Below are 23,016 nucleotides of genomic sequence, written 5' to 3' on the forward strand. Positions count from 1 at the left end.
CCCACGAGGGAGTGGGCCAGACGAAGGCACATTGGGCCTCAAGCCCAATGTGATTCGGCCACATGGGCCCAAGGCAAACCCAAGTGGCCCAATTTAGCCCATTGAATCCAATTTCAGGCCCAATTGCAATTCAAGCCCAAGTTTGAGCCCATTAGCATTTTCAAGCCCATTCATAATCCGTTTGAGCCCAAATTCGGTTATACGAGCCCGTACGAAATTCTAGCTCGTATACGCGTATAAGTATTTTTATACCTTGTGAAATTACCAAAATACCCTTCTTGCATTTATGACAAAGAAACCAAAGAAATGATGAAGAAGACTTTGGGGGTTTGGCATTTATGTGGGGGGAATGATGATGAAGACTTATAGGGCATGCATTAAAGAAGAGAAATATCTCTCTTGTTCCCTCTCTTCTCCCTCCCGCGTCCATTCCTCTCTCTCTCTCCTTTTTCCTCTTCCACGGCAACTTCCCCTTTTCTCTTTTTTTTTGTTGTTCCTTCGGCTGAGCAAACAGAACAGCCCCCTTGCTGTTGTGTTGCTGCTGTGTTGCTGCCGTGGAGCAACCAACAGCCACGCCGTGACTCCCCGCCGCCGTGCGCAACCCGTCCGTGCCGTTTTCCGTCGCCAAATCGCCTCACCGAAGCCAAACCGATTCTGTGGCTGCTGTCCAGCCGAGACCCAGTCGTCGTCGTCTTTCCGTGTCGATTCCGGACCGTGCAAAGCGTAGCCCTCGCCGCCGCCGACGCACCGGTGTCTCCGGAATTTTAAACGGGTGAGTTATCGCCCTAATCCCTTGCTTAGTAGGTTAAACTTCATTAGAGCGGATTAGTTTAAGTTAATTGTGCTTAGTACTAATTGATTAGGGATTAGTGATAATCTATTGGATTAATTATATTATTATTTTATTAATTTTCGGAAATTAAATAATAATATTTTATTAATTTTCGGAATTAAAAATATTATTATTTTATTAATATTTTTGTGGAAATTCCGAAATTAAATTGTGTTTATTTTAGGCTTAAATTGTGATGCCTAAGTTAGAATTTGCCTTATATATTGGTTTGTATGCCAAATTGAATTGTTTGGTTAATTTTGAGTATAGCATGTCGGGTATTTAATTAATAAACCCTGAGGTGTCGGGTTTATTTGTTAAGTTTTATGTGAGAATTATGTTGTGTATACTTGAATATAGAAGCATGCCAAGTTTGGAAATTTATTGATATGTGCATAATCACGTGTGAATATTTTAGTACATTTTTTTTATGTGGAGAAGTTGGATATTTCAACGTATTAGCACGGATTATGTTTGCATTGGCTATTGAAAATTATAATGATGGAACCTGAGTGTTGCTATGTGTGCATGATCACCTAAAGGTTCCTTTCGTGCCCGATTATATCGGAAAACCGTATACCGGATGACCGCCAACCTAGGGTTTGGCCGTGGCCCTAACGGGTGTCCCCAATTTGGTAATTGGAAGCCGTCGCTGGTAGCAGGGGAGACGTAGTCATTCGCGAATCGGATTCGGAATGAACCCATTTATGGGATATGCCGTCATTGTGGTTGGGTGAGACGATGCCGTGCCCGATGGGGCGGGACGATGCCCGGATATACCGGAAGACTGCCAACCTGAGGCGAATATCACGGGTTGTGCCGTAGCCCCTGGTGTGGCTGTAGTAATTGGAATACGCGTGAAAGATTATGGTGGCATTGCGCTTGATTATGAGATGAAATTGCTAGGCACGGTATGGGACGGGCCGAAGCGGTTTCACTTTATAATCGGGACACGTGTGAATGCATTGTACTTGAGAAAATTGATGCGTATTCTGATTGTATTATATGCTTATTGCATTATTATGGCATACGGTGAATCATAATGTACAGGGCGTGTGCATGTGCCCAGGGCAAGGTAAGGTTGCTTGTGATTGTGTTGTGAAGTACCTGTATGTTCTATATTGAGTTGTCTGCCATCGATGTATTGCATGTGTTAGGTACATCCGAGATGAGTTGACCTCCTAGTCGAGGCTTAGGTCGTGAACTCGCTGAGATTTATCTCATTCGTTGTTGTTAACCACTTTTCAGGTCATCCGATATGAGTACACGTACCGTTCCTTGGGAACTGGCTTTTTGAGGGAGAACACTTTTTGAGGTTATCCTCGTAGATAGAGGAGCTAGGTTAACCCGTACCTGTTCTGGTTGTAATCGGGAAGGTCCGCGTGGTGTTCTTGTAATATATTAACCCGATGTATTGCTGATGATGTTGTTTGAATTGAGGTGTGTTTTCCTGACTATCCCTGTTGTTATGATTGGGAGTTTTTAATTCGCTTTCGCATGCGTTTAATCATTAGTAATTCGATTGGGTCGGCGATGCATCCTGGGACGTCGCATTTATAACGACCTTGGTGGGATGTTAGTGCGCTCGAGGGTCGGGGCGTGACAAGGAGAGTAGAGCCAGTTGCGCCGTTCGGGGCTTGCTTTGATGCAAGGAGTGTAAGGAGCGGGGTGGCGGGGCCGGACGTGCCGGCGATTGTGCTGGTGCTCCGGAGTGACGTGCTTTGGAGGATCGAAGGGGCGAATTCGATGGTGAGGGTGAGCAAGGAGGTGATGTGCCTGGGGTTTGTGGAGGGTGGGTCGACGCCGAGGACGGCAATCGTGATCGGGGCGCACCAGATGGAGGACAATCTGGTGGAGTTCGACGTGGCTTCACTGACTTTCAGGTTCAGCAACTCGCTCCTGCTTCGCAACACCAGTTGCTCCCATTCTTGAGGTTGAGGATGGATGATGTTGCTGCATTTGCAAGCTAGTTTTCTTTTGTTCTTGTTGTATAATTCAATAAGTTTTGCAACAAGCTATTGTATTTGTAACAAATTTTCCGCCGTTAATCTATAACGGTTTTGTAACGTTTTATAACTGTTTAACAACAGTTTTGTAACAGTTTTGACTGTTATCAATTTGCGACGGATTTCTTACGTTTCTTCAATTAAATGAAAGAATTGATGATGGAAATGGGTCTCTTTGTTTTTTCTAACAACAAATTGTTACTCCGAATATAATTGCAAAGAGATATATATCAAAGCATGAATATTCTTTTTTCTCTTTACATATCTTTGATTTCTTTGCTGGATTATACACATAACGTTGTTTCAAGTTATCGAGATTGTTCCACATCAGTTGTGGAAGGGGCTGGTGGTCGGTTTATAAATGTGAGGGAAAGTCTCACCCCTTTGAGCTAGCTTTTGACATGAGAGAGGTCAAGTCTACCTAACACTGGTATCAGAGCCTAGGTTGCCAACAAATTTAGACCCAACAGTCATACAGGAGAGTTATGGGATGTTGGGTCGAATCGATGTATGAGGGGGAGATTGTGAAGATTGTCTTATATCTATTGTGGAAGGGGCTAGTGGTCAGTTTATAAGTGTGAGCGAAAGTCTCATCCTTTGAACTAACTTTTGGGGGTGAGAGAGATCCAAGATCACCCAACACTGGTATCAGAGCCTAGGTTGCCAACAAGTATGGACCCAACAATCACACAGGAGAGTTACAGGTTATTGTGGCTCTGACCTAGGACCCGATGTGTGAGGGGAAGATTTTTAAGGTTATCCCACATCGATTGTAGAAGAGGCTGGTGGTCGGTTTAAAAGTGTGAGGAAAAACCTCACCATTTAAGCTAACTTTTGGGGTGAGAGATGCTCAAGTCCACCCAACACAAATCTATTGTATCTCGGGAGGATAATCGCTAGAGCCTATCCCACCAAGTTTCGTATTTCGAGGGGCAGAATTATTCTAAAGACAGTACTTGCATGCCTCAGACAGTTAATTATATTTTTTTTCCATATTTTTCAATAGATTTACACCAATTCTCATTTTCTTATTCTCTAAATTTTTCCAACAATCTTAAAGATATTTGCCTTATGGATTTTTGAACTAAAATTGCCGTTGCTACCACCGCTGGTGGAATTGAATGAGGACTTAGAGATGGTGAAGGACAAGTATCGCTTATTCATGGGCATTTTGTCGTGGGACATTACCAAACATCAACATAAAAGAGCTTTTGGTTGTTTCGGTAAGGTTATTGAGTGTCAGGTAAAATCGTTCTTTGGGTTTTCAATACCTATGTTTGTTTTTCTAAGAGGAAGTTGGATGTTTGTAGGTGTTTTCTCTCTCAAGCTTGTGATTTTTTTTTTTTTTGTAAGCATGTATATAAAACTAGAAATTGAGCACTCAATGATATTCGACTTTTTATTCATGAATTCACCGGTCTGTGTTTGATTTTCGATGAAGATAGGAAATCATGATAAGTGAATGATACATCTAGGTATAGGCCGACGTCATAGTGGGTGTGAATGGCTTTATACCTTAGCTAAGTTTGATTTTGGAGGTTAATTTCCCTATTTAATAGGAAAAAGTGTTGCCAATGAAGAGGTTTCTCCAAAACCAACTTAAGAAACATTAGTGTCAAATGTTTGATTGCTTGAGCAAAAGTGATGATAGTTGTTGATCGACAATGCGTTGAGTGATTTTTGAAGATGAATACTGTCGTATTAATTTAGTTATCCTCGCTACAGGAGAAGAACAGCAGAAGTACCAAAACTTATGTACGGCGCTTACTTTAGTGCCAAAAGCTTTTGCCGGCTCACTTAAGTGCTAAATCGGAGGAAAAACGATCACTTAAGTGCTAACGGCGAGATATTCCGGCCAAAATGTATACGTGGCATTTTTAATTAAATTTTGTAAATGACTTGGCAAATTTTTTAAAAAATACAGTCCACATGGACTTCAAAAATGACATCGCATCGCCTACGTGGCCTGGGAGAAGAATGCGACGTCATTTCCCCCTTAATAATTGAATGACGTGCGCGAAGAAGACCAAATTAGGGCTTGTCTGCTCGTCGTTTAGGCGAAGAAAGTTCCCGTTGTCGTCGCTGTGCTCCGTCGCCGTCGTCGTCGTTGGCTACCGCTCGTGTGTCATCTCTTACTCTCAGTCATTCAGGTTTGTCATATTCTCTCCATAGCTCAATTGGATGGCAAAATTAGGGCTCCAAGGGGACAATTAGGGCTTCGAGGGCACAATTATGGCTCTGAGAGCAAAACTAAGGCTCGGGTGGAGAGATAAACTAGGCATGACAGTAGTAGAGAAGGAATTGCGAAATAATGATTGTGGGGACCTCAAGTTATGATTGTGAAGGCAAAACTAAGGCTCGGTGCCAGCTATGTTGCTTCGTTTCTACTAAACGACGGCAACTGAAGTTATTTTATTTCGACAATGGCAATTTGTTTAATCATTCAGTTGCGGTTGTGGGATCCTCCATGTGAACTTGTTGGCTTTTGTGCGTTGTGGTCCCAAAAGCTAATTATTTTGTTTTCTTCTGGGATCCTTCAGAGTGTAATACACACGCCTCTTTCTTGTATTTTACTCACATGAGGCCAAGTAAGCGGCGAATTCCACATGTACATAATCGTCACCCTTGTAGTGTCACAACAAAGAATTAGTCAAGCAAATAGCAAGTCTATAGGCAACAGAAGGATTGAATTCCTTGTGGACAGGGTCTCTCCAAAATGGCTATGCACTCCAGGGATATGTGAAATCTAATTGAACTTCAGAAGAGTGTCAATCTGCCCCTATTCAATAATAAAAAATCTTGTCAAAAGTTAGCTATGTTCTGAGGGTTTAATTTGAGTAACATGAATAATCAGAGCATACTCAAAAACTGCAAGTTTAAATGTTATTTATCAGGTTCTAGCACAAGCATATGAATTATGAACTCAGATGTACTCCTACATGTCTTACGAGATTCGGCAGACCTGTGAACATGTTTGATCTGGTGCATTGTAACTTAGCTATCTGCTTCTTCATTGGGTAAATTTCATTGTGTCACTGTACATTGAAACAGCTTGCAAGGGTCTTGACTCAGTCTAACGAGACAATTAGAGCAACTTGTTGGCTTTTGTGCGTTGTGGTCCCAAAAGCTGATTATTTTGTTTTCTTTTAGTGCAGCATAGGCATAGGGGACAATGTTGTCGCCATCATTGTTTGCTGTGGTGGGGAATTTGTCATTGGCACCGAGGAATGGGAATATGCTGGTGGAAATGAAGGTACTATTTTTTTGGATGTAAGGAGGCTATCATATATTCAATTCATGAGGGACATAGTGCATTATTTACAATGCAAAGTACATAAATTGCATTATTGTGTTCCTAGGAAGGGCTTGAAGGACGGCTTGAGATTCTTCAGTGATGATAATGGTGTTAAGGACATTATTTACCATTATTTTCATGGCAAGGAAGCTAAAGTCTATGTTGAGTATTACAGTGACTATGAAGATGATGAAGATTATTAGAGCACTGAAATAGGAGAAGTAGGAGAATGTACTCAGGCTGGGGACGAAAGGCAACAGCTGAGGCCGGAGACGGAGGCAAGTCATATAGAGAGAGTTGAGCAAATGGGAAGATGTCCTCAAGTTTCTAGTGAAGACATACCTGATGAAGAATTGACCGGATTAAATTGGGAAGTTGCTCAATCTAGTGAATCGGATGATGAAGTTTTGGCAAATATAAATTTCCTAAGTGATGACGATCACGATGAAGAACTTGCACAATCAAGGCAAAAGCAAAGAAACTTTCTAAGAAATAAATTTGCATCATTGAGAGAATCGCATGAACCACAACCAGTGAATAGGAACGAAGAAGCTCCAGTTGATGGTAATCAGACTGAATATGAACAGAGTGGCGGTGAAGATGAGAGTGCTAGCTCCGAGAACGAGCGTGAAGATGACGAAGTACCTGTCTGTAGAAGGAAAAGTAAGTATCCTTCCTATGATCCGACTGCTGCATGTTCTGTTTTGTCTGTAGGAATGAAATTTGACAATGCGAAACTGTTTAAAGGAGCTATTGTCAAGAACTCCATTGCTGAACAAAGGAGTGTCAAATTTATTAGAAATACAAAAGAACTTGTGAGAGCTAAGTGTTCGCAATCAAATTGTTCATGGAAGACCTATGGTGCACTGAATAGGAAAAGCGGGTAATTCCAGATTACGTTATTGCAGGAGAAACATACTTGTTCCATTATATTTGAAAATAAAAGGGTAATATGTGTATGGTTGTCGAAGCATTTCTTCAATACTATCAAAGCGATGCTCGAGATTTAAAGTCCTCAGTTAAAGCAATTGGTGAAGGAGTATGTAGGGGTTAATGTATCGAGAAATCAGTGCAAAAGAGCCAAGCAGAAGGTGATAAGTATATTGATGGGTCGGTACAAGAAAGTATATTTCTTTAACCAAATGTTTTCAATAGCTTGGGCTGTTGTTTCCTTACCAAAAAAAAAAACAAACATGGCTGATTTTAGAATAGCCAAGCATGAGTTGTTTCAGTTGTCAAATGAAGGTTTTGAAGCATCATTCGAAATGGAACCTAAGCATTGGTGTAAGGTCTTCTTCAGTGAAGAATTCAAGTGCAATATCATTGACAATAACCTCAATAAAGCTTTCAATGGCAGAGTACTAGAGGCTAGGTGCAATCCCATCATTAGCATGCTTGAAGACATACGAGTTATTGTCATGACTCGGCTCTAGACAAAGAGATAAGTCTACAAAGTAGACTAGACAATGTGGTCCCAGGATTACAAAGAGATTGGATGATAACACAACTGCTAGTAGGTTCTGTCATCCAATTTTGAATGGAGATTATAGATATGAGATCATGAACAATGCTAATACGTATGTCGTCCATCTAGAGAGGCGAAAGTGTTCATGTCGAGCTTAGCAACTAATTGGAATTCCTTGTGCACATGCAATTTGTGTTATCCAGTTGAAGCAACAAAACCCATAGGATTACTTAGATGATTGGTACAAGAAAAACACATATCTTGCTTTGTACCAATTCATGATGCAGCCTATCAGAAGTAGCATATTCTGGGAGCCAACAAACCATGAAGCCCCTAAATCTTTGCCACTAAAGAAGAAAATTGGAAGGTAAAAAAAGAAACGAAGAATGCAGGAGGGAGAGATTTTAACTCAGACGATGAGTAGGACTGGTGTAAAGATGACGTGCTCCTATTGCCAAAAGGAATGGCACAATAAAAAGGGTTGTGTATTAAAGAAATAACATCAATAATAAATACAACCATATTTAGGGGCCGATACAGGGTCAGTCCAAGAGCTAATTAAAGGGCTTGCTATATAGTCAGGTGTGAGGGCTGATGCAGGGCCAACTCAAGAGCCAACTAGAGGGCCAGCTCAAAGGCAAACTGAAGGATCAGCGCAAGGGACATCTGAAGGGCCAGTCCAAGGGCCAACCACTGAGTTTACTGTTGCATAGATGAGAAGAAAATATCCCATAAGCTGTACAATTGGTGTTTGTGTTATTTTTTGGGTTGAAGTTTAACTTTGATATGTCTTTATCAAGTGAGAAGAAGACCAACTACAAAAGTTGCTGAAAGTGAGGCACCACTGCGAACAAGAGAAGCTCTCGGGAAAAAGCTAAGATAATATGGTTATGGCCTTTTTATAGACGAGCATACTAGAATGACTATTTTGAATGTAAGTTTTATAGGACTCCTGCATTTAATTTATTTATGGTATTTCTTTTTATTGACAATATGGTTATGTTGTTGTAGCCTGGGAGAAGTTCAGAAGTGCTTATCTCTTAAGATGGCCCAACTCAAGAGTCAGCGGCTGCACCCAAAAGAGGAACCCAAGTGGCAGGAAGAAAGATAAAGGGGACGGCACTAATGACCATTGCTCCAAAAAAAGAAGACATTGGGTGCAACTCCAAAATAGCCACCAACAAAGAACCTAACACCAGTTGCATCTCAACCAAGTGATCTGGCACCAACAATGACCCTATTCAGAGCTCTCATCAAATGACACGGTCTACAAAGAAAATGGCAGCTGCTAAGAAGAATGTACATGGGACAGCAAGGCCAGTTGAAGAATCTGCACATCTAGTTAGAAAGAGGGCAAGGATCATGAATCAAGTCAAATGTCTATTTAAAGGAAAAAGAACTAGGGGGTTGTACATATTAACTTATGAGAGGGTGCTAAATATAGTAGTTTTTTATTTTTTGTTAGAAGGTTATGCATATTGACTCGTGGAATTGACATTGTACGGCGTTGAGTCAGTTTAATGTTTTTGTTTGGTGGGAAGCCATTCCCTGGATGGGGATGTTTTAGTTGGTTATTCATATTGACCAAATGTAAAAACTAAGTTTAATGTTAATGGACCGATGTTTATTTTGTCTATGCTTTTGGAATTTCCATATTTTGTTATTGGTTGTGCTAGTTATGTTGCTAGTGTGCTAGTTTTGCTCGATGTCCTAGTTGTGCTAATTATGCTTGGTTGGTGCAGTGGTGGTGGTGGTGGTGGTGGTGGTGCGTTGGTGATGGTGGTGCACTGGTGGTGGTGGTGGTGGTGGTGCACTGATGGTGGTGGTGCAGTGGTGGTGGTAGTGGTGCAGTGGTGGTGGTGGTGCAGTGGTGGTAGTGGTGCAGTGGTGGTGGTGGTGGTGGTGGTGGTGGTGGCTGGTATAGGTGGTGGTGGTGGTGCTGTGGTTGTGGTGGTGCAGTGGTGGTGTTGCTTAGCTGGTGTAAGTGGTGCTGCAGTGGTGGTAATGTGGTTTGGCTGGTGTAGGTGGTGGTGGTGGTGCTGTGGTTGTGTTGGTGTACTGGTGGTGCACTGGTGATGGTGGTGGCGCACTGGTGGTAGTGGTGTTTGGCTGATACAAGGCTTGGTGAAGGTGTTTAGGGTGCTTGGTTGATGCAGGGTTTGGTGCTGGTACTGGTGGTTGTGCTAGTGCAGGGCTTGGTGCAGGTGTTGCTAGTGCTTATCTGATGCAAGGCTTGGTGATGGTGGTACTTGGTGGCTGGTGCACGACTTGCACTAGTAGTTATATGTGTTGGTACAAGGTGCAAGCTGCTGGTGCGCTAGTCCACCAACTATGTGTTGGTGCAACTCATAGACATCTTATGCTTGCACCAGCTATGCATTGGTGCAAGCACAAGATGCACTATGTACCAACACATAGCTGGTGCAAGCAAGCACACCAGCTATGTGCTTGTTGCTGGTGCAGTACCAGTGAAACGAACATATCAACAACTAGCACTTAAGTAGTCACTTTTTAACAATAACTGGCACTTAAGTGATCAATTTCCACCACGATTAGCACTTAAGTGATCACTTTTGACCATGATTGGCACTTAAGTGATCAGTTTCAGAAAAACTTGGCACTCAAACGATCGCTATTTACAATGTCTGACACTGAAATAAGGACTTCTAAACTTGGTACCACTCCTTCATTTGACAAGCGTTTGCAGCAACAATTGCAGCAAACCAACATCTCATTACCAGCAAACACTGCAGCAAACAATTACCAGCAATACCAGCAAACCATTGTAGCAATCCAAATATCTCAAGCAAAACTAAGCAAATAAGAATTGAGAATACACAACTAAGCAAGAGAACTTGTAAATGCTCGCAACCAATAAATTTCAACCTTCCATTTCCACTATAGATTGCAACAAACGTTTGTTCCATACAAAATAGGCTAATACAACTATATTTACAAATTACCCAATACAAGTACATATTTCACTCATCTTCAACTATAGTAGACTGAGAAACTTTTTCTCATCACTCGCCTTACATTTGACCATAAAATAGGATACACAACAGAACAATAACACAATCAATGCTCGATAACACTTACTTTTAATTTTCATCCTTGAAACTTCTTTTTCAAATGGTTGGCCAGAGATGCTAAAGCCTTCATTTCAGCTTGCATTGAGTCCACATCCTCCAATTCATCCATTAATGTAGGTGGAGGTTGATGGCGTCCTTCAAGTAACTCCAAGATCACCTTTGTCGCTCGACCAAAGAATTTCGCATCAACCCATTTGAAATATTTGCACTTCGAGCCTTCTCTATATTTGGCTCAACCATTAAATCTTCTTCTAGGATTCAACCGAGTCCAAGATGTTCTTATTGGACTCAATAACTCGCAAAAACAGTAACATTCGGCCTATTGTTCGCTTCGTTGAAATGAATTTGAGTCGCTGCCGAAGCTGCTACTCTCCATTTGCAAGATTGAGCTCATAACTTTGGAGGCAAATCAAAATAGGGTTTCAATTGGGGAGAAGATAGTCGGTTAGGGTTGCAAATTGAGAGATTCTCTTTCAATTTGGGGATTTAGGGTTCTTATTTGGAGGAAAGAGTACTAAACAGTGTCATTTTAGGGATAGGATACTGACTGGACTCTCCGGCGAGCCACGTCGGCTTAAGAAACTAATAAAAAAAGGCTACGTTGGATTTCTGGCCAAACTAATCGGAGTTGGCACTGCAATGAGCATATTTCAAAAAATTTGGTACTAAAGTGAGCGCCGTATACAAGTTTTGGCACTTCTGTTGTTCTTCTCCCTCCTCGCTACTATCAGCAAAATGTGGTTTCGTGGACCAATTATCTTGGGTTACCTTTCCACGAAATAAGTTAAACCCCGGGGAGTTATTTTTCATGTCAAATAATCATCTTCATTAAGAATCGGCAAGCATAATGTTCATATGGATAACGGTGCTGATATAATGTGATGATGTATGGGAAAACACTAAATCTTGTTAGTAAGAAGATAAACCCTGCATTCTTATGTTATAGTGTCTACATACAGTAATGTTCTTTTCCTAAATAATCTTTGTGTTGGGGTTTTTTATTTGATTTTATTCTTGTCTTTTACTTCTGGGTCATATAGCAATTTCAATTTGCCCAATTGCTTTGTGAGTGCTAAATTTATGTCTTGTTATGAAGTCTACGTGCAATTGATGCTAACTACATGTACATGTATAACTTGTGAAATGTGCTATTATGTAAATTGTTGTATGAGAATTGACTGTGCTATATTATGTTTGTGAATGTAAGACTGAATGAACAAAAAGTATGGATCAAACGGAAAGATATGAAGGTTAAATATGGAATTCAGAGTTGTAATTTTATAGCTATGTGAATATACAACTATGGCATTTTACATAGTGGATTTCCCGCTATAAAAGAAGGATACAGTGATGTTAACGGGATCTCATATTCAGATGAGACAAAATACACTACAGGATATGTGTTCACCTTTGGTGGAGATGATGTAACTTGGAAATCAACCAAACAAAAATTGTAGGGGAAATGACAATCCTGCTAAACCAAAAGTTGGCTTGATTAAAGTAGATGATTTGATGACGTAATTGCTATGGTCATTTGCCAAGCCAGTATTGTAGCCAATGTGAAAGAATGGGTGGTAAACTAAGATTTGGCAAGAAGGCAAAGTAGCTACGAAATTTCTTGGCAGATATTCCTTTGTAAATGAAACCAACACCTTTGATGTCTGTGCATTGTGATTGCCAAGCGGAAATAACCATTGCAATGAAAAAAATTTCCTTGGTAAAAATAGACACATTTGATTGAGGCATGATGTAGTAAAGCAATTGCTTAAGGATAAAATTATGTCCAACGATTATGTAAAGTCAGAAGTGAATTTGGTCGATCCTCTAAATATACATAGAGGGGAATGGGACCAAAGCCAATTGAAGAAAATTAACAGTGATGGTAACCAATCTATGTGATTGGCAATCCCATGAAGTAAGTTCATATGGATAATAACAAGTCACTTATTGACGTAATAATGAACTATTTAAATTTTTTTGTCTCTCCTAAGGTGAGAATAGTAATAAAAAAGAGGTTAAGCCAAGCTCTTAATTAATTCCATAACCATTATTGATGGTGTATTAAACTGTATAATATATTTGATGGAATCACCTATAAGTATGAAGTGGGGCGTCTCCTATGAGAATTATTGGGCTAATTCAAAAAAAAAAAAGCATCAACTTCACCTTGAGTAACAATTCTGGCCCGAATTTTTTTTTGTTTCAATAAAAGAACCAACTTTTACTTGAGTCCCAAATCTGGCCCCCGTGATATGATATTTTCAAATTATTTGGGCCAGATTTGAGATTTAAGTGAAAGTTGATGAATTTTTATGAGACAAAAAAAAAATTCAAATCAGAATTGTCATTCAATGTAAAGTTGATGCTTTTTTTTGGAATCAGGCTAATAATTATTGGTAATAATCTTTAGAGCACTTATGAATAAACCAAGCATGCGCATGGCCTATTAGCACAAAACCGCATTGAACAAAATTTTTGGGAGTGTAATGTGATTGGTGAAAATTAAAATTCACACAAAGAAATTCTTAGTTCATAGAATTTTCAAACTTCACCAATGATTTCGTGAATTATATTTCATTATTTCTAGATCTGATTCATAGCCTAACAAGTACCAGTTTCATGCATTACATTCTAATAACCCAATGTTATTCTTTCATTAATCTATAACAGTTTTATAACGATTTTGTAATAGTCTTGATTTCTATCAATTAACAATGCATTTATAATGTTTTTCAATTAAATGTAAGAATTTATGATGGAAAATGACTCTCTTTCTTTTACCTACGTATTATTACTCTGAACATAATTGAAACGAGAGATATATGTAAACACAATTTTTATATATCTTTCATTTTTTGTTGGGTTATACATACAACGTTGTTCTTGTTCCTTTTATTATTCTGTTCGAAATAAAGAAAAAGGTCGGTTGTATCTTGGGAGGATAGTTGCTCAAACCTATCACACCGAGTTTCCTACTTCGAGGAGCGGAATTATCCTTAAAAATAGTGCTTGCACGCCTCAAATTATTGATTTAATTAAATTTTTCTTCTTTTTCGACAGATTTCCAACAATACTACTTCTCATACCCTCTAAATTTTTCCGACAGTTCTTACTAGTTTGTCCCATGATTCTCAGTCGGGTCAATATCCTGCTTAATTATGAGTGTCCGTTTGACTTTGTAATTTGTTGCAATGTATGGACTAAGCATGGATGATAGATAACCTCGTCCTGCATAATTACGGTTGAATTGTGACTTTATCGACTCTTATAGCACCCAACAGGAAACAAATTTAACTGAACCCTTAAGCTAGTTTATAACTAATTTACAATTACAGGGTCCATTATATCCTCTCTCTCTCTCTCTCTCTCTCTCGTGCTGCATCAAAGGGCCTCCTGTGAGTAGATCAGCAAACTGGCATTAGGAGAAGATGAAGTGGAGCTAGATTCCTGGCCTTGAAGGCGAAGAAGACGATACACAAAAGCGCCCGCAACGGCCCCTGTAACCGGCGCCATGATGTATATCCAGATGGCCTCAAAATCCCAACTGAGAATTGCAGGTCCTAACGATCTCGCAGGGTTCATTGATGCTCCAGATACAGGCCTGGGAATTAACAAACAGAGCTCAGAATGTCTGACTGAAGAGCTTTCGAAAGAAAAGTTTATCCTGATGAAATTGTAGATGGGAACAAGTGTTCGCGCTCACCCCGTGATCACTACCGCAAGTCCAATGCCTATTCCTATGACAAATCCAGATAGCTGGCCGACCTGCAAAGTTTTTGAGGTAATGATAAATTTATCACATCCACTGACATGGACTATTGTCTCCAGTATATCTGTACAATGGGTATCAAAGTGCAAAATTTCCATCTTACAGATTGATGATTGTAAGTCAATCCTGCGATTAGGAAGACCATGATGAATGTCGCCAAGAATTCCACCCAGAAGGCAGAGGCGGGGCCTCCAAGAGGCCGTGTGATCATGAGACTCAACTCGATGCCGTAGACCAATGCTCCAACATAAGTCGCCAATACCGAACCTGTCAACTGAGCAGTAATGTAGAGTGGGACCTGCCAAAAAGAGAGAGAACATCAACAAATGTCTCAGGTATATAGAACTGGTCATGGAAATTGGATAATTAGTGAGGTACTCACTCTAGACCACGGGAAGTGACCATAGGTTGCAAAGGCGATTGTGATGGCTGGATTAACATGAGCATCGGAGATGGGCCCTAGAGAGAATATAATGATGACTATGGTCATCCCAGCTGTGGCGGCATACCCCATTAGGCCGACTTCACCTTTTAGCAGTTGTGTCATCGATACTATTGCCGATATGCAGTACATCAGGATGAAAGTTCCTACAGCCTCTGCTAAAACCTGCAGTTGAATGGAACAGAGACATTCACTGAGCTATTCTTATGAAAGAGAAATGTTGAAGCTACTGGAGCTTCTATAGTTTCATAGTTAGCTCTCAACGACTAGTCTTTACTTCGCGGTAGATGTTTGCATTTCCTCAGTTGTATGTTTGCAGCTTTTCCGAGAAGAATCAATGAAAGTTTAGGTCAGAACTTCTAGCTCACCATACGAGCCGTATTAAGCTTCATTCCTTGACGAGAGCGACCAAGGATGAAGTCTTTAAGCATCGAACAATCTCTATTTCTCAGTTGTACATTGCGGCCGCTCTCTTGATCCTCCATTGAGGGACTGCTTGTGGGTGATGCTGCTTCTTTGGGGAACTGGTTCATATTCAAGCCCGTCGTCATGTCGTCCACACCCCCAAAATGCAAGACTATACTAGACAGTTCTAAGATTCTTTTAAGGATGTCTCACACGAATATGGCAGAAGCACGGTCGAAGAAATAGCAGCAGAGGATTAGGTTGATCAGAGACGAGGCTTAAAGAGCCATGTCGTTCGCATGATTTCGCACCTAATCACAAAGTTCGAGTCCTGAAGGCAAGTGTAGAGAGACGAAGACGCTTCGGCGCGATGCATGTGTTGCTCCCAGAAGTAGGAACAAGAATGAACTCATGCTGCTCAACTGTCTCTCTTGAGAAGTTGAACCGTTACGAATCCTACAAATCTTGATTCTGGGTTGACCTCCCCTTTTCTCCTTTTTCAGTATAAAATAGGGATATAATAAGCTTTCTAAAGTCAATTATCCACTTCTTCCAAGCCGCGATTCAAGAGTGTGATAGGCTTGCTTTGAATGCTCAGAGTAAAGTACCTGCTAATCGATTGACATGGCCCGATTGCGTTCGCCAAATAGGCGGTGAAGCGGATCCAGACTACATTTAATCGAGTTTTTGTCATAAACAGGTCATAAACTGCTCAACTATCTCTCTTGCGGATTGACCCTTTTAAACCAATGGGGCTCATTAGGACAGTTAGAAGCAATTAGATCAAATCTCATATGGTATTTGAGCCGATAGTTAATTAGTATTCAACGCCCAATTTGTTCCGGTGTTTGGTGAATACCTCAATGAGAGAAAGGACCTCATGATCAACATGGTGTCCGTGTGATGGGCGTTGTAGTGTAGCAACGCGGTCTCAATGACATACTTCATGATTCGGTCTACAGAAAGATAGAACACAATGTGGGAATTTCCTGAAATTGTGTCGCTTTCCTTTGAAACATCATGTGATAGGTAGAACGCAATGTGGGAATTTCCATGGTCCCTTGAGGATCAATCCACCGCCTAGAAACGTCGTACTTTAGTGCATTTCCTCGCCCCTTCTTCACGAAAGACTCTACTTCACAAAGATTTCAAAAGTGTTCAATGCAAGACCGAGATTTGATATTTTGAGTTTCAAAGGTCACCAATCCCAAAGTTTGGAACACGTAGAAGTGCCCAACAAAATGTGCTCAGTAATTCCCGGCACAATTCTCTCCCTCTCTGCAATGGAAAAAACAAAGCATGGGTTCAACGTTTAAATCAATGTAACTTTCCATTTTACGAATAGTTAATGCCATCAAAAACTTCAAACTAGTACACATATAATAAATTTACCAAAACTAATATTTTGACCACTAAAAACCCCCAAACTGGTACATCTGTGACAAATTTACCCTCTGTTAATTTCTGTTAAATTTTACCATCAAATTTTTGAGTTAGATAACACGTGACAGTTGACGAGAATACCAGTTTAGGGTTTATCCCTCCGTTTATCACAGGTAGGGCCATCAAACGTGTGGGTCAGGTCGGATCAAATATGGTCCGACCCATATTGACCCATTTAACTCGTTTTGACGCATTTTCATGCAATACAAATATAGTGATCCATACCCAACCCAACCCGTACCCGACCGAAACCATATTACCAAAACACATTAATATTATAGGGAAACCTATACCCACCCATTTAACTCGCTTTAAACTCTTCACATGTATATTTTACAAAAATAAAACTTCGCATCAAATTAAAAAAGCAAATTAAACAATAAAAAAAATTAGTAAATAAAATATGTGAAAAGCCTATAAATTGAAATACTTATTATAAAGAACTTAAGACTAGGAAAATGAGTTTCAAATCATTTGTTACTTAATTTTAATAAGCCCAATTTCATATGGGTAACTCATTTTTTTCTAAATAGATTATAAATGAGTCGAGAAAAAATAAAAAGTCAAAAGTGACCCATATTTTAACTCATTTTCCAAAATCAACATCCACTCAAGCAAGTTATGCGGTTCTAATCCTACGAATAGTTCAGTGATTTTCAAGGACCAAACCGAGAATCATAAGTTCCTATATTTGTCAGACTCCGAAAGCTAGCCCGACATAGTTTAATCGTGTGAGCTAGATACCTTCGAGTCTCATATCATAGAGCACATCGATCGCTTCCCCATTCATCCCATTCCAAACATAGCCACTAAAATGAAGTTCCGAGCGACCACATTTCTCTTAGGTATAGAATCAAACACCTTCCGTGCATCCTACGACAGCCTCCACTTCCCGTAAAAATCAGTGAGACTACTCGCCACAAAAGCACATCCACCAAGACCCATCTTCTCCACATATCCATGAACCCCTTTATCAAAACCCAATCCACATCAAAGTCCCACAAGCCTTCAACGAATTCGGGACCACGAAATTATCTGGCAAAACACCATTTTCCTGCATTTCGCAATATCCAATCAAAGCCTCCTCGCAGAGCCCCACTCTACACGGCAATCCCAAAGTTCAGGAAAGCAAAGTTGCTCCGAGAAATTCGCAGTAGTAACAAGAATCTTCACAAATAAGGCAACAGAGGCGAAACTGAGCTGAGTCCAATCACCAGGAAATCGCAGCAACTGCATCGGCGAAGAGCAAAGTAGGGGTCACTGACGGGGGACGACCGGGCTCGACGGCCAGTTGACGTGCCCTCTTCCCTCGACGAGCTTGATGGAAGTGTCCCGCACCGGGCTCGCGGGGCCACTGCTCCTTCCACTTGCGGCGTGGCGGCGTCACCACGCGGTGGCTTCGCCCGAGGGGATTGCGGTTGCCGCGATGGCGTCCGTTCGGGGATGGAGTCTGGCGGCTGTGGCGGCGGCGGCGATGAGGGAAACCGGAAGACGATCCGAAGCGGAGGGGCGGAAGAAACGGAGAGGGGGGCGGCGAGATTCCAGTGAGAGAGAAGAGAGGACGAGGAGTCAAGTTGGGTCGAAAGTGGGTTTGTTACTCAACCCATTAAAATCCATATTTTTTTGGGCCTTTTTTCTTTAGAACCCATATTGATCCGTATTTTAAAATTTGGCTGACCCACTTGTAACTTATTTTCATAAATATGAGTTAAGATATGGATTTGTGATCCATTTTGATAGCCCTAACTTTACAGGTGCACTAGTTTGTGATTTTTCGTGATATTAATCAAACTTAAAGGAAACTAACGGAAAGTAAATTTATCACAAATGTATCAATTTAGGATTTTTGGTGATCAAAAAAATTAATTTGGAGTAAATTTGACACAAATATACTAATTTAAGATTTTTCGTGATATCGAACCTTTTACTAAAACAGCAGCTTGGTAGCAGCATATGACTTATCTTTTTTTATAGATTTTCCCATTAGTTTTCTTTTCTCGCGTGCAATGAACTCGTTATGCCATTTTTATTTCACGAAACTCCATTACAAATTAACAGGAGATATTGCAGAAGGAGCTAAGATAGGGGGACGTCAGGGGCCAAAATGCAAAGTTGACATGCCCCCAGGCACGTCACGATCTCGAGGAGCAACTGGAGTTTTGGAGGAGGAGCGAGTTGCTGAACCCAAACGTCGACGACCCCACGTCGAACTCCACCAGATTATCCTCCATCTGATGAGCTCCGATCACGATGGATGTCCTCAGCTTGGACCCTCCATCCACAAACCCCAGGCACATCACGTCCTTGCTCACCCTCGCCATCGAGTTCGCCCCTTCCATCCTCCACTGCACGCCGCTCCGGAGCACCAGCACGATGGTCGGCACGTGTGGACCGGCCGCCCCGCTCTTCACCGTCTTCGCGTCGAAGCAAGCCCCGAACGGCGCGACCGGCGCCGCCTTCTTGATCTTCCTGTCCATCGCCTTCTTTATGAATTCATTCACCAGAGGCCTGAAGATCGCCGAGTGGAGTACCGTGTACGGAGTAAGAGTGGCGATTTTGGTCCCCCCGACGCCGTTCTTGTCAATCGTGAGGATCGAGGACTTGAAGCTGATTGGAGCGAAATCAACTTTGATGGTAGTTACGTCGATGAAGTACTCGTCGGAGGCCTCGCCTTCGCTGTAGACGGGGGCCCGTTTCACGGGATTGACGAGGAGCTGAGTGCGGAGGAGCGATTTCGCGAGGTCTTGCTTGATCGGAGGTCGCGTGTATGGGCCGCCGCCAACGTAGAGGTCGCCGTGGCCGGCTCCGGAGGAGGAAGAAGGGAGGCAGAGAGCGAATATGCGGGGGAGGTTGAGTTGCGTGGAGAGCTCTGTGGGGAGTGAGGCCGGGTTCCTCGCGAGCGCGACAATGCCTTTGGTTGATTTCGCTAGTCCCTCCGTCGTCCCGTTCAGGCCGTCGTCCACGCAAGAGAAAGCAAATCGTTGCTGGAAGTAAAAAAACAAAAAGAATAATTATCCCGATTTGGTGAGATTTCTCTGAATTATTTCTTCATTTTTTTCTTAAGTTCAGCGATTCATGCACGATGTCACGAAAATAGCCCACTCGTGCATGTGAATCGACGCTTGTTTGCCTCACTTCAATGACATTCGACTTACATATTTACTCGTGGACTTGTACTTGATCCCGTCCGTGGAGTGCAACACCAGGACGTCCTCTGCGAGCCCCGAGCCCGGGAGCACGTTCAGGAATGGGTTCGCCGCGTAGACGCCGCACGTGTCGTTGGTGCAGCCGGGCTTGGCGGGGCCGTAGCAGCCATTGCAGCTGAGGCTGCCGGCGGCCTCGCACCTGGAGGAGTTGCAGTGGACGGGGCGGTAGGAGGAGGACCTGTAACTGCTGCAGTCGAGCCATGTGTACTCGCCCGCGAGGTCGAGGACCGCGTTCATGGCGGTGGGGGGAGTCCCGAGCTGGAGGGTGGTGTAGTACTGGTTGGTGGCAGCATCTTTCTTGAGGGGGAATACGAGCGGAGCGGGTTTGGTTGTGGCAGTGGCCGCGGCCGCGGCCGTGGAGGGAGTGGAGGAGGCTAAGCCTAAGATGAAGGTCAGGAGGAAGAAGGGAATGAGAGAAGGTGTTGACATTGTTGGAAGGTGAGATAGATTGCGTGGAATCAGCCTTTGGTTGTTCTCATGATTTATATAATGCATGCCACCCTTCTCCCGTGTAAAGTTTTATTTTACTTTTTGCTAGCTCAAGCGCACGAGGTCAGATTTCCAACTACTTAGAAGTCAATGGAATATCAAGTTCGGGCCGTTAAAGGGTCATAATGGTAACCATTCTGCTCCAGAAATCAAATTCTTGAAAGAAATTGATTTCTGGAGGAGAAATCTGTTTGGTAAAACATGACTAATTCTGCTCCAGAAATTGATTTCTGGAACAGAAATCTGTTTTGATTTGTTGATTTTTTTTGCACCTAAAAAAATTTAAATTTTATTCAAAGTGGATGGCCACATGTATTATAAGCCATTCTGTAAAGTTTTGAAATTTTTTATTTTTTTTAATTTTTTTGGGCACCTAAAAAGTTTAAATTTCACTCAAAGTGAGTAGCCACAGGTATTCTAAGCCATTTTGTGAAGTTTTGAATTTTTTTTATTTTTTTGGGCACCTCAAAAAATTTAAATTTTACTCAAAGTGGGCAGCTATAGATATTCTAAGCCATTCTGTGAAGTTTTGAAATTTTTTATTTTTTTGGGCACCTCAAAAAATTTAAATTTCACTCAAAGTGGGTGGCCATAGGTATTTTAAGCCATTTTATAAAGTTTTGAAAATTTTTATTTTTTTATTATTTTTCGTTTTTTTGGGCACCTCAAAAAATTTAAATTTCACTCAAAGTAGGTGGCCACAGGTATTTTAAGTCATTTTGTGAAATTTTGAAATTTTTGATTTTTTTTGGGCACCTCAAAAAATTTAAATTTCACTCAAAGTGGGTGGCCACATGTGTTTTAAGCTATTCTGTGAAGTTTTGAAATTTTTTATTTTTTTTATTTTTTAAAAAAAAATTCACCAAATTTCATATTTTCCCGAAATCTGACTTTTTTTTATTTTCTGGAATTTTTTTTGAATTTTTCTAGAATTTTTCAATTTTTATGCATTTTCTGAAAAAAAAAATTTGTGAGAAAATAAGGAGAATGCATTCCGGAATCAAGAAGCTACAAAAAGTAGCTTCTCTTTTTCTTGCCAAAAACTCATTCCGAAATCAAAAATGCATTCTGGAATCAAGAATGCATTCTGGAATCAAGTATTTTTAACAAACGCATTTTTATTCCAAAATTAAAAAATCGCTCCGTAATGCATTCGGAAATTTTTAACAAACGCCGTTGTTTCTAATGCATTCCGAACAAATTTTATTCCGGAATGCATTCCATGCGCACCCTAATAGGTGCAAATTACCCTAATTCATAATAAGTTGCACGCGATTTATGGGATTTCATCGTATACTTCCCAGTTCTTGAATCGAGAATTCTTCAATGTCTCGACTAACTAGGCTACCTCGACCTCCTTTTTCTCTTTCCATGCTCCTTTCTTGTGTAAACTTCATGGCTCTTTTAGTTTCATAAAGTTATTGCGAAGCCCTTTAGACAGATTAAGTTCATTAGGTCACGACAATCATCGATCTCGTTATTTCTTGAAATTTATTTAGCATGTTCGAATGATGAATCTAAACCATATTTATTATAAGGATCACGACATTTATGACGGCTCTTTGGTTTGCTTTCTAAGTCCCTTGGCTCCGCAACCGGTCCGCCACGTTCAATGACTTCCCATGTGACCGTACGGACCCATCATTCAATTCGAAATTTAAGACTAGACCTAATTCGCCGCCCTCGAAGACTGTTCAAGGCAATGTTGATATGAACCCTTCGGTTTCGCAAGGGCACCTTTACTTCGCTGCCTACGAAAATCAGAGTCATTTATTGCATTGTCTGTGGATAATGTGGGACCAAAATCATCGAAACTTTGGATCCCAGCGTGCAGCTCACCTGACCAGCCATTCGTATGGAAGTAATTCACGTTATCTAAGAACGGGGTACTGCTCGGAAACATTAATATGCGACATACAGAACACAATGAGGGAATTTCTATTGTCTGTAGAGGCATTGATCCACAGCCTAAGACCGTCGTGCCTTAGTGTATTGTGTTGTGCCTTCTATACAAGCTGTTGTACTTCGCAAATACTTCAAAAGTTCTCGACGGAAAATCGAGATATGTTCTCTTGTGGTCCGACGGTCGCCGATCCCCATTGATCGGATTTTTCGGAGATTTGTAGAAGTGCGGGACGAAACTTACTTAATAATTGTACGTAAAATTCTGCACATCTCTCCAATAAAAAAACAAATCATGGGTTCGACTATTAAACCACTGGGGCTTTTCATTTTTCCAATCCATGTTGTTTTCTTACATTATTATCCACGTGGGAATTGGGCTCCATGTGATTTCTCCATCTTCCAAATATCGAAAGTTGGATAACTCTTGGAGAAATTGATTGGCACCAACTCAGCAACTTGGCGGCAGCATCTATTGTTGCAGAAGATCTTATCATCGATTCGTGAAATCTGGAAGGAACCAATTGAGACAGAGTACTATATCTTCGGGGAAACCTGATATGATCATAAATCAATATCACCAGGAAATCAGATATAATCAGAAATTGCTGATATAAGCCAAGTACCTATATTACCTACATAACAATTTATCATGCGCTCCAGAAATCTA

General features: G+C 41.2%; 2 protein-coding genes across 2 annotated transcripts; both read right to left on the reverse strand.

Moving 5' to 3' along the window:
• Nucleotides 1–13,901: 13,901 nt before the first annotated feature.
• On the reverse strand, nt 13,902–15,593 carry LOC115685018 (probable aquaporin NIP7-1). Its single transcript, XM_030609995.2, has 5 exons — nt 15,270–15,593; nt 14,842–15,066; nt 14,563–14,757; nt 14,394–14,455; nt 13,902–14,291 (listed from the first exon to the last, which is right to left on the reverse strand). The coding sequence occupies exons 1-5, from the start codon at nt 15,450–15,452 to the stop codon at nt 14,072–14,074; spliced, it is 885 nt and encodes a 294-aa protein (XP_030465855.1). The 5' UTR covers nt 15,453–15,593; the 3' UTR covers nt 13,902–14,071.
• Nucleotides 15,594–18,751: 3,158 nt separating this feature from the next.
• Nucleotides 18,752–20,458, reverse strand: LOC115684973 (probable aspartic proteinase GIP2). Its single transcript, XM_030609939.2, has 2 exons — nt 19,905–20,458; nt 18,752–19,733 (listed from the first exon to the last, which is right to left on the reverse strand). The coding sequence occupies exons 1-2, from the start codon at nt 20,448–20,450 to the stop codon at nt 18,882–18,884; spliced, it is 1,398 nt and encodes a 465-aa protein (XP_030465799.2). The 5' UTR covers nt 20,451–20,458; the 3' UTR covers nt 18,752–18,881.
• Nucleotides 20,459–23,016: the final 2,558 nt, after the last annotated feature.

This window comes from Syzygium oleosum, unplaced genomic scaffold (assembly GCF_021117445.2).
Source record: "Syzygium oleosum isolate NSW1041296 unplaced genomic scaffold, Sole_v2.1 Sole_v2.01, whole genome shotgun sequence".
NCBI lineage: Eukaryota > Viridiplantae > Streptophyta > Magnoliopsida > Myrtales > Myrtaceae > Syzygium > Syzygium oleosum.

Bases quoted from the DNA above. Each gene is read 5' to 3' on its own strand.
- LOC115685018 (XM_030609995.2), bottom strand. From the start codon at position 15,452: ATGACGACGGGCTTGAATATGAACCAGTTCCCCAAAGAAGCAGCATCA. The intron at 15,067-15,269 runs GTGAGCTAGAAG...ATTCAACTGCAG, and splicing joins AGCTTAATACGGCTCGTATG to GTTTTAGCAGAGGCTGTAGG. The intron at 14,456-14,562 runs GTAAGATGGAAA...AAAACTTTGCAG, and splicing joins TGACTTACAATCATCAATCT to GTCGGCCAGCTATCTGGATT.
- LOC115684973 (XM_030609939.2), bottom strand. From the start codon at position 20,450: ATGCATTATATAAATCATGAGAACAACCAAAGGCTGATTCCACGCAAT. The intron at 19,734-19,904 runs GTAAGTCGAATG...TTTTACTTCCAG, and splicing joins ACAAGTCCACGAGTAAATAT to CAACGATTTGCTTTCTCTTG.